The sequence below is a fragment of the Crotalus tigris genome, unplaced genomic scaffold (genome assembly GCF_016545835.1).
Source record: "Crotalus tigris isolate CLP2741 ecotype Arizona unplaced genomic scaffold, ASM1654583v1 scf7180000021037.190999, whole genome shotgun sequence".
In the NCBI taxonomy this organism is placed as follows: domain Eukaryota; kingdom Metazoa; phylum Chordata; class Lepidosauria; order Squamata; family Viperidae; genus Crotalus; species Crotalus tigris.
This window is the reverse complement of record NW_024098320.1, coordinates 179069-190370: the sequence shown is the minus strand read 5'-3', so window position 1 is coordinate 190370 and position 11302 is coordinate 179069. Positions and strand designations below refer to the sequence as shown.

At 44.5% G+C, this 11302-nt stretch overlaps 1 protein-coding gene across 7 annotated transcripts in view; it reads right to left on the bottom strand.

Annotated features, from left to right (window-relative positions):
* Nucleotides 1-1130: 1130 nt before the first annotated feature.
* The window catches only part of PLXNB1 (plexin B1), a 180345-nt gene continuing 170173 nt past the window's right edge, over nt 1131-11302 (bottom strand). For all 7 annotated transcript variants that reach the window (XM_039369307.1, XM_039369310.1, XM_039369311.1 and 4 more), the window contains 8 exons: nt 9119-9203; nt 8577-8743; nt 7314-7474; nt 6109-6256; nt 5340-5404; nt 5156-5231; nt 2931-3005; nt 1131-2289 (listed from right to left, as the gene is read on the bottom strand). In XM_039369307.1, coding sequence (XP_039225241.1) covers nt 2185-2289; nt 2931-3005; nt 5156-5231; nt 5340-5404; nt 6109-6256; nt 7314-7474; nt 8577-8743; nt 9119-9203 — 882 coding nt within the window. In that variant the 3' untranslated portion in view covers nt 1131-2184. The remainder of the gene's footprint in view (nt 2290-2930; nt 3006-5155; nt 5232-5339; nt 5405-6108; nt 6257-7313; nt 7475-8576; nt 8744-9118; nt 9204-11302) is intronic.

Genomic DNA, 11302 nt, shown 5'->3' with positions numbered 1-11302 from the left:
GACATTTCTTACATGACATCTAGTTTGCTCCCCAAGCGATCAACTTACTTTTGTCCCCAAAATACAATATGGAGTTGTTGTTGTTTTTAAGTTGAGCCACATTCTAGAAAAACGATTGATCTCTAAAGCTGGCATGAGTGTATCTCACCAGAGCTAGAAGCAATAAAAGCTAGTTGCTGCCTATAGTTACAACAGAGAGAGAGAGAATTTGCATTTCTTCTATTTCCACCTGTTTGTGCAGAATTTCATCCAAAAGACTGCAGGGCTGCTAGAGGTTTTGCAGAGGTCTGAAGCCTGTGATAACCAAATGGCAAAATGAAATTATTCCTGCTAATAGAACAAACGACTAATGAGCAAAAATCCCAGTCTATCAGAGCATAGCTGACTGGAGCATGGGGTTTTTTTTCTTTCTTTCTGGATTTGGGTTAGTAACAGAAGCAAAAGAGGCAAAGAGAAAAAATTAAGAGTGCTGATGTGCTTGTCTCATCTCTTAGTAGAAAGGATTGGGGAACAATTAAGCAATGCATCAACCTGTGGCTGAAATTTAATTTTAACCAGAATAAAGCTTGCCAAAAAAAAAGGGGGGGGGAGAGGGGGGCTCTTCTTGGCTTTTTCTCCAGGCTCTTTAATAGCAGATTAAGTTACAAAAATCAGCAGGCGGTCCTTGTCATGACATGAAGATAAACATTATCATCTGCTAATGCCTGTAAATCTAGCTGCTCTCAAAGAGACAGGAGAAGGGCACAGCCACCAATGGGGCCAGACAGCCGCAGGCTTACAAATAGCAAAACCTGCCAGCGTGAAGGAGAAAATCAAAGGGGCAAAATCACCAGCTATGTCAGGGGTGGTGAACCTAGGACATGGGTGCCAGAGGTGGCCCTTGGAGCCTCTCTGTGGGCACACATGCCGTTGCCCCAGCCTTGCCTCCCCCCGTGACCCCCTCCTCACCAGCAGTACCCCTGGAGGAGAGTCGCCCCCGAGTGTGGCCCATGCGAAGCAGCGCAGCCAAGGACATGGCAGCCAGGCAATGTAGACAAGACTCTGCCCTCATACCCCATCGCGCATAGTTGATGCTGTGGGGCACAGGCAGAGGGCGTGGCCACCATGGCGCTGCTGGGCTGCCTGGGTGATCTGCAGCGGGCCCTTGAGGCGGTGAGTGGCCCTGTGGGCAGGCGGGGCAGGGGGTGGAGCAGGGGCGGGGCCAGTTTTTGGGCACTCGGTCTCTAAAAGGTTCGCCATCGCTGAGCTATGTCATCCTTCCAAGAAACCTCTGAAAAAAAGATGGGAAAGTCTCTAACTGGGGAAGAAGGGTGAGTTGGGGGTCTAGGAAGAAGGAATTCTCAGAAGGCAGATGTTTACTCAAGAAGTGCTAACGCAAAGGGGCAGGGGGAAGAACTCAAAAGCTTGACGGTCCTGTAGGCCTTGCCTCTTTTCTGCAGAGCAAATGGGTGACCCCTATCGACTGTTGGGAAGGCAAAGGCCAATGGGGGTACCAGTGTTGTTTGTGCTTTTAGGAAAGCAGAACCAGGCAAGGGCCGGAAGCAGCAGCTACAGGAAGGCACGCCCAGGGAACTCAAGGACCATCTTGAGTGGGTATGGTGGAAAAATAAGCTGGATCTGCCCTCCTCTGGCCTTTTCCTTCATCCGTTGTGCCTTGTCTTAGCTCGTCCCCCATAATTTGGAGGAAGGTAGGTCTCGCTGGGTGTTAAGAAAAGACTCCCAAGTGCAGCAAAAAGGGCAGGGTGGGGGATCTCCCTGTGTTAAGCCAATAGGGATCCAAGAAAAGTCCGTAGGAAGCTCAATGAGAGTTCAGTTTCCTACCTCACTCTTCACAGGGTGGGGTGTATTTGTGTGTGTAAAGATCCAGCATCTCCCACAGCTGCACTGTTCTCTAACGCCCTTGGCCCATTCATAACATCTGGCCTCCTGGCTGAAAATGGCTCAGTTCATCTGGCGGAGCCTTTCGGCTTCTGGGCACACGGTTCATTATTATCATTACTTTTAAGTGTTATTTTTTTAAAAAAAGAGTCTGTAAAAAAAAAAGTAGTAGTTCTCTGGCACCTCCTTGCCCTTGGCATTTTCTGACCATCTGCTGGTGCTTCTCTCCACCTCAGTGAGGAGCATCGGTTGGGACGGCAGTGGGTGCCGTCTGTTTTCTTTCTAGCCGTCTGTCCCTTGGACACCTCACAAATCTGTGACTTTGTTCTCCACTGCTGCGGCAATCTGCTGCAGGCGGTATCCCAGCTGCATTTTCTGTGCAATCGGGTCTTCCTCCAAGGCGGTGATGATCTGTGGGCAGAACCGGAGCTATTAACCAAGGATTGCCTTCACCATCAGGCCCAGATATTTGAGGGAATGCCTCTCTTGCCTGTGGAGACGTGTCTCATGGGACAGTTCATCTAAAAACCTTTCCAAATCTCGGGGGAGCTTTAACTGACCTCTTCTGGGTGTTTTCCTTGCCTGATACGGGGCCAGCATCTGCTAGCACTGGGGCCTTTTTGATGGTGATGTTCAAACTGTGGAATGCGCTCTTTTAGATCTGGAGAACTGGATTCCGCCCCCCCCCCGGGCTCAAAATGGATCTCCAGATTTCCTTTCTTTACTGACCCTTTCATAGGCCAAGGAGAAGTATGAAAACAGATGTCTGGGGCATAGAGTGAGAGGAACTTTATTGAATTCAGTTGGACAGAATGCAAGAAGCAGACTGCTTAAAAAGGACTTGCTTCCTTTTAGCCATCAATGCTCCAAGCTCTGGTGGAATATAATCTGAAGATATTGTTTTGCCACTAGAGCGCCCAAAGAGAGCCACAATCTTTTTTTTTGCACTCATTTGTCACCCCAATCAGAATAGGGAAGATGGGTGTGGGTCTCTACATCTGGCCCCCCCTCATCAAAAATAAACCCCCAAGTTGGAAAGAAAATACTCTCACCTGATCATAGTATTTGTTGATGTACTTGTAAAGTTCATGCAAAGCCACCAAGGAATTAAGTTCACCTGAGTAATTCTGTAAGTAAGAGACACCGACTATTTTTAGTTAATGAGAGCCAAAGTCTCCCCAAGCCATGTTCAAAGTACAGTAGATCAAGTTCCATGCTGGGCAGGCCAGGTGGCAAAAGAGTCACAGTCTCCCTTACACTGAGGCAGATGAATTGCCTCCTCTTCTCCATTTCATGCCTGTCTCATCATATCTTCTCTGAGGCTTTTAGCTGGAGATGCCAAGGAACGAACAAGGACGACACGACCGGAGTTATGGCTGCAGCCTGTGGATTATCTGAACTAATCCTAGTTTTCTTTGTAATGTCTTTTCCCAAGCTGCTATAGGGCAACCACAGTCTACATCCAGGAGAGGGGAGCTAGGAAGTGCAATTTAATTCTGTCCTACAGGTAGCCCTCGACTTATGGCCGCTCAAAGTTATGATGGTGGTAAAAAAAAAATAGACTTACAATCTGTGCCTGAAGTTATAGCCATTGCAGCACAAAAATTCAGGTGCTCAGCAGCCTGGCCTCACTTACAATCTTCTGACAATTAGAACAACTAACCAGTAGAACAACCTGCCTCCAGAAGCTGTGAATGTTCCAACACTGGAAGTCTTTAAGAAGAGAATGGACAGCCATTTGTCTGAAATGGTATAATATTTCAGACAAATGGCTGTCCAGTCTCTTCTTAAAGACTTCCAGTGTTGGAGCATTCACCGCTTCTGGAGGCAGGTTGTTCCACTGGTTAATTGTTCTAACTGTCAGGAAGTTTCTCCTTAGTTCTAGGTTGCTTCTCTCCTTGATTAGTTTCCACCCATTGCTTCTTTTTCCTGCCTTCAGGTGCTTTGGGGGATAGCTTGACTCTCTCTTCTTTGTGGCAACCCCTGAGATATTGGAAGCTTGCTATCATGTCCCCCATCGTCCTTCTCTTCATTAAACTAGACATACCCAATTCCAGTAACCGTTCCTTATATGTTTTAGCCTTCAGTCCTCTGACAGGCCTGATGGGGCCTGGCCTGAAGAGACATCTGACACTTGCTTCACTAACATGGGGAGGAAATCTAAGGAACTGCCTAAAATGACTAAAGAGCCTCAGCAAGTCCATAAAGAAGAGAGGTTCTTTGCACTACCTTGCGATACCTTCACCAGCAGCAGCAGCAGTAGCAGCCATTCAGGCCATTAGAAATCTCTGACCAGATGGAGAAATGGCTGGCAACCAAAATGGCTGCCAGACAGTGGTTTCTTATGATTTTATCAGCCAATTCCCTGAAGCTTCATTTTGAGAAACTGAAGCTCCTGAATGATCTTCAACGAGAGCCCCAGCTACAAGGCATTGTCGTATAGGTAGTCTTCAAGTTACAACGGTGATGGTGGGTGCTGACTGACTTGATTTTACAACCCTTTTTTGCAGCGGTTGAAAAAAATGAATCCCGTGTCATTAAGCAAATGTAGCGGTGGTCAAGAGGACCAACGGTTCTCAAAACAGGTATAGTTTTGCCAAAAACTGGAAGTAAGTTTTAGGCAAAAATGTGATGAAATGCAGTAATGTAACTGTGGGGTGCTGCAAACGATGACAAATGTGGCTGTGTTGCCAAGCGCCTGAAGTGTGCTCATGTGACCTTGGCGGAGATCGACCGTCGGGACATCAGAACGAAGTTTCATTTAGTCTATGAGTGAATTTTAGAGTATTATTATGATATTATTATTATTATTTTTAGTAGTATTGTTTAACTATTTGGGGATTGTATTGTTTAATAATTAGGATATTAATTTGTTTATGTTCTCATTATTATTATGTTCACTTTTAATTTGTTTATACTTATGTTAAAGGGGAGTTAAAGTGCATTATGGACTTGGTTATTTATATAGTTGGCTAATGTTAGATTATGATTAACATATTTGTAAGCCTATATTCAGCTCTGGGAAGTGGGGGAAGGAGAGGGTTTTTTTGGGGGGTGGGTTGATATTGTAATTTTTATAAAACTTTTTAATAAAAAATAAAAAAAAGAACTGGGTTGTAACTCCCTTTCTTCCAGGTGAGTCATAACTTCGAACAGTCGCTAAGCAACTGATCATAAGTCAAGGACTATCTGTAATCAAATCACAAAAAGAAGGGACGCCGATGCTGTGTCGAAGAATGGCACAAAGAGAAGGGAGCAGCTGGGGGGCTCTCCTCACCCGTGATAGCTCCGCCAAGGCAGAATTCATCTCCTGATCACTAGCCGAGATGGTTTGGCGAATATCTGCGTAGTACCTGCAGAAGAGAAATAATTTCCCCCCCTTATTGTTACATCCAGCTTATCCTCCGCCTGTTCTCCTTCTCTGGATACATCTGGCCTCCCTCTGAATCTTCCTTCCTTACCTTTCCACCATCTGCTTATAGCGTGGAATGTCTCGCGCGTAGAGCAACTTGTTAATTGGGGAATCCTGGAAAGGCCACCCCAAAAAAAAAAAAAAAAGAGCAAGACATTAATTTCATGGCCCAAAAAGTTTTACGCCTAATGAAAACAATTAACACTCTCTCTCAAGGGGAGTGAGGAGGAAAGGAAGACAAAGCTGTAACCGGAGGGATCGGCGGAATACTTCCATTTCTTATTCTGAATCTTCCTCTGGAAAAATGGGTGGGGTGCTCCTTAGCATTGTTGGCATCACTAGTGTCAGCTAAGAGATGTCCATGAAAATACAGCAACCACAGGTGACAAGTTACACCAGGGGTCTTCAAACTTGATCTTTTTATGACTTATGGACTTCAACTCCCAGAATTCCTCAGCCAGAGTGCCTGGCTGAGGAATTCTGGAAGTTGAAGTCCATAAGTCATAAAAGGGTCAGGTTTGAAGGCCCCTGAGTTACACAAATGCTCATAAAATAGCATCTTCCCTTTAAGAAAAGGCTGCGGCTTTTATACCAGGAGGAGACAATATACCCGCAAGAGAAGGTGCTATTGAATTCTTTTTATTGTTAGCTCCTTGAGATCTTGCCAGAATATAGAGCAAAATATGGAACCAGCCTATCTGGGAGGGAAAACCTGGATACCCCACCACACACCTCTTACACCAGCAAGTAACCACTTGGGGGTTACGGCTTCCGGATTCTCTTCACATTCATTCTAAGCTGCATTCTTTCAGGCTTACCCGGCCCAGTTTGTGGTCAGCGAGGGTGCAGGAGTCCATGAAGGTCTGAGCGATGACCAAGAGCACAGCGTCCACATTATCTGACGTTTGCACATCAAACACAAACTGGGGGTTCTTGATGATGTTGATCCAGAACCTTAAGGGCAGACTGCAGGAAGAAAAAAAACCCTCAGTCAATAGCACTCGGCAGGATGGCTAACAGGTAGAGGCTGGCAGATGACATGTTCACGACAACATCATGATACAAATGATGTCAGTTATGTACGTGTCGTCCTCGACTTATAACTGGCCATTTAGCAACTGTTTGAAGTCGCAACAGACCTACATGGGGGGGGTACTTATGACAGGGATTTATAGTTCTGATGTCCAGCCCCCCCGTGGTCCGTCAAAATTTCAAACACTTGGCAACCAGGCTGCAGTATCCTGTGGCCACATGGCCATGTTTTATGACAATTTTGCCAAAAACCTCTGTTTTGAGGGGAAAAGTGCCCAATAATGAACTATTGGTTTGCTTAACAACTGCTATGTTTGCTTAACAACCACAGAGGCCTTTTTACAACTGCACAATATGTAAAGTTGTCACAAAAAAATATAAAACTGGGTCGGTCATGTGACTGACCCATTTTACAATTATCATACTTAACTGTACTTGTGTAGTGTCATGACATCATTATGCAACTGTGCCATTTGTGCAATGATGTCATGAAGCTCAGGCCATCATACTGATGTTTGCAGCTGTCTACAAATGAAATTCCCTGGGAGCATGAGTCAGCCAGTGAATTAAGTCTCAGTTACACTATAATTGTACGTGCAAAACATGCCAGTTTCATGATGTGAAGTATTTCTCTAGTGCAATTTACAGGCTATTTAACAAAGCCTATAAAACATGAAACAGTGAGATTTACCCTATTTTCCCCCAATTGCAGTGCCTACAAAATTTCTAATTGTTCTGTCTTACAGATAAACCTCCTCCCACTGGTGCCATATTCACCATCACATCTAGGTTTGTCCATACTTTTCTGAGTGTTATATACCCGAACTGTAAAATAGGATTATTAATAATCCAGATATGATATTGGACTGGACATCAGCAGAGTTTTACGAGGTTATGATCTTCTATGGGGAAATGAAGAGCAAACCAATAAATAGCACAATCAAGACATTAAGCTTTTGAGAAGCGGCTTCCAGTAGTTTTGGTTGTCTACCTGTTTGTTTTCCAGATATGGATGGTTTCTGGATCTGTGATCCCATGATTCAGTGCTTGCTCATCTAGCAGGTCAAAAAAGTATTTCACAGCCAGAGGGACAGGGCGATTGGTACTGAGGATCACTTGGAACAAATCATCTACAAATTTCTGTAGCGTCCCCTACAAGCAAATATAGCACAAATCGGACCAAGTTATGGCACAGTTCTCTTTGGGGCCAACAAACACAAGAGCAATGAAGACCCTGAAGGAAAGCTTAGGATAAATTTACAGCACAGAACCAGCCAATAGATGTTATAGACTCTCCCATTATGGGAAAGAAGATCTCACCACGTAGTTCTGATCTAAGGAAAACTGGCTAAGAAAATCACAAATTCTGCGGGCCGGAATCCAGGGGTCTTCAAAGGTGGCAATTTTAAGACTTGTGGATTTCAACTTCCAGAATTCCTCAGCCAGACATGCTGGCTGGGGAATTAATTCTGGGCATTGAAGTCCACACGATTGCCAAGTTTGGAGACCCCTGTGATAAATCAAGAAGAGAAGAAAAAAATAGCTGGCCACTTCCTGTATGATTTTTTTTTTTTTACAGGATCTCTGAAGCCAAATTATCTGTTGTTGTTTGTCTTAATCTCCACTAATAAAGAAATCTTTCTATCACAGAGTTGGAAAGCAAAAATGTGCATCTATCTTAAATACTTTTTCCTACAGAGCCCTTAGAACAGTGGTTCTCAACCTTTCTAATGCCGCGACCCCATAATACAGTTCCCCATGTTGTGGTGACCCCCAACCAGTTATACATCACCGGGTGCCAGGGGTGTGGCCAAAGAAAAGGGGGAACAAAATGGCGGACAGCCTTGTTTGGTGACCCCCGTGAAATGGTCATTCGACCCCAAATGGGGTCCCGACCCACAGGTTGAGAACCACTGCCTTAGAAGTATATTGTGTTGGGGAGCTTCTCAGCTCTCCTAACATTATTACTACACCATGTATCAAAGAATCCCAGAGGGCAGTTATGCCCAATGTGTTGAAATGCTTCCTTTTACCTGTTCCATTTGCCCTCCAATTAAATTCCCAGTAAACAACAGTGTGGATGAGATCAAGTCAAGGAAAGTAGACCGGCATTGTAATACTGTGCATACTTATTGAGAAGAAAGTCTTATTCTTTCCACAGGGCTTCCTCCGAAGATTGCATCCATGGACATAAAGCCTGAAAGAATTGTTGGGAATAAATAAGAGCAGAACTAACAACTGGATCTCTTCTTACCTTCATGGAAAGGAGGCGCGTTAGGTAGATCTCTGGAATCGCTTTGGCTCTCTCCCGTTCCCGCAGGCTCCCTCGCCGATGTTTAGGCAGCTCAGGTTCCTCGGTCGGTTTCACCAGGTGCCAAAGCTTTATGCCACCCTCATCCGCATCCTCCAGCATTGGGGTTTCTAAAACACAAACCAGCATAAGGCCACTCTGGATGATTGGCAGTAGATCAGGGATTCTCAACCTTGGCAACTTTAAGACTTGTGGACTTCAACTCCCAGAATTCCTCAGCCAGCAAAGCTGGCTGAGGAATTCTGGGAGTTGAAATCCACAAGTCTTAAAGTTGCCAAGGTTGAGAACCCCTGCAAGTAGATCATCAGATGGCAGCTGCTCAGTTTCTCAATTGAACAATTTTTTCTTTCTTTCTTCTTAAATTAACTTGCTACTCCAAACTGGTTTGGTAATTAACTTTCAGTCCATTTTGTTCCTTTGTCCATTCAGTCCACCCAAGCTGCTTTTCCCCCAATAACCAAATAAGAACTGGAGGGGTCACTCACTCTCTCCAGGGATGTAATCCTGATTCTCCCTGGGAAGGTGCTTGGTCATACGAGGGACCAGTGCAACCGTGGCTCCATCAGGCACCTGAGGAGGCACAAAAATTTTGGGTTAAACCGCTTTCGGGACTCAACATCATGCTGCATTGCTTTTCAGCAAAAAATATTTGGAAGTTGGCGTTTGAGATTAGACACTTAACACCCTCTTATCTCTTTGTGTGTGCTAATGTGATATAACCTATATGACATAATATGGCTTTTGATATAATTAAAGTAGAATCTACCCAGTTCAGCAGTATCCATAATTTAAAACGATTGGAGATTGACAGGACAGGCTTTAACTCCAAAATACTTAGGGTCAAGATTTCCTTATGAAGAATTTATTTTTAAAATTAACCTTTTTGATTTGATCACAGCATTTGTTGTTAATGGCAGCTAGTTATTTATTTATGCATATATCCTGCTTTTCCACTGTCAAAGCAGTACTCAGAGTGCCTTTTCACATGCATATACTTTATTGCAGGGGGTCTTCAAACTTGGCCCTTTTATGACTTGTGGACTTCAACTCCCAGAATTCCTCAGCCAGGCATGCTGAGGAAAATGATGGCAGGCAGAAATCAAGATAGATACATCTGCAGGAACTAAAGCCCATTGGCTACATTTCAGAATGGTGGATCAAAGTTTAGCATAAGAACAATTTTTCACAAGAAGCTGTCTCCTTTTAAAAAAATTATTAAGTAGCAGATGAGGAACAAGATTTCAGCCTGATCACCTCAAAAGCTTGTTCTAGTCAGGGGAAATCATATTTGGGATCAATGGAAAATTGGTCTGATAGTAAGATAATTGTAAGTACAGATAGTCCTTGACGTATAATCGCAAACTGGAACAGAGTGTCTGTTGTTAAGCAAGGTGGTTGTTTTGAATCACGGCCAATTTTGCAAGCTTTTTTTTTTTTGTGCCGAAGTTGTTAAGTGAATCACTGTTAAGTAAACCATGGGGTTGTTAAACGAATCAGGCTTTCCCCACTGACTTGCTGGAAGCTATCTGGGAAAGTTGCAAATGGCAAATATTTATAGAAATAATACAGACCGGAAATAAAAGAAAACAATTTTAAGAAAATTTAAAAATCACATGATCCCACAATGCTGCAACTGCTGAAAATACATATTGGTTACTAAGCGCCCCAATTTTGATCATGTGACCATGGGGGCACTGGGATGGTGGTAAAGTATGAGGATCAGCCATTAAGTCGCTTTTTTCAGCACCGCCGTAATTTTGAACAGTTAGTAAATGGAAGACTAACAAAAGGTATAGATTTCCCTGTCCGGTCGTGTCTGACTTAACAGGGCAGTGCTCATGTCCATTTCCTAGCTGAGGGAGCCAGCGATGTCTGAAGATTCTTCCATGGTCATGGCAATATATATGCCAAGGCACACAAAATGCTATTACCTTCCCATTGATGTGGTACCTATTTATCTACTTGCATGTCCATGCTTTTGAGCTGCTAGGTGGGCAGGAGCTGAGGCAAGTAACAGGAGCTCACTGTTGTGATTCCTCGTCAGGCAGTGGACCCATAGCTGAGTCTGGGGAATCAGAGGAGGAGGAGGAGGGGCCTGGAGTGACATCAGAGTCAGAAGAAGGCTCTGATGAGTTCCAAGATTTACAGTCTGACGAGGAGCCTGGCCCCTCTACTCGCGCTCAGGCTGAGACACAGCTGTGCTGGGAGGCTGAGTCAGACTGTGAGGACTCACAGCTGGAAGACATCATGGATGCTTGCAAACGCCGACAGGCAATGAGAGTTGGACAGAGGAAGGCAATGGGGCGGCTCCAAAGGCAAAGGAGAAGGCATTAGGAAGCCACGCCTTAGGCTGCATAATAAAAGGGAAGGTGTGGGAGGTGCTGGTGGCTGAAGGCAACCATTTGGAAGAGATCAGGTTTCATTGAATTGTGTTTTGTTTGCATTTGCCTTTGGACAATTTCCGTTTGGAAGAAATCAAGTTTCACTGAATTTGTGTTTTGTTTGCCTTTGCCTTTGGACATTTTTAAGGTCTGTAAATAATAATAACACAGTTCCAACCTCCTTGTGAGTTTAACAACCACTCACGTAGGCTGGGACAGAACACTCACCCCGTCATGCGGTGATTGGGTCTCAAACTGCTAACCTTCCAGTCAACAAGCCCAGCATCT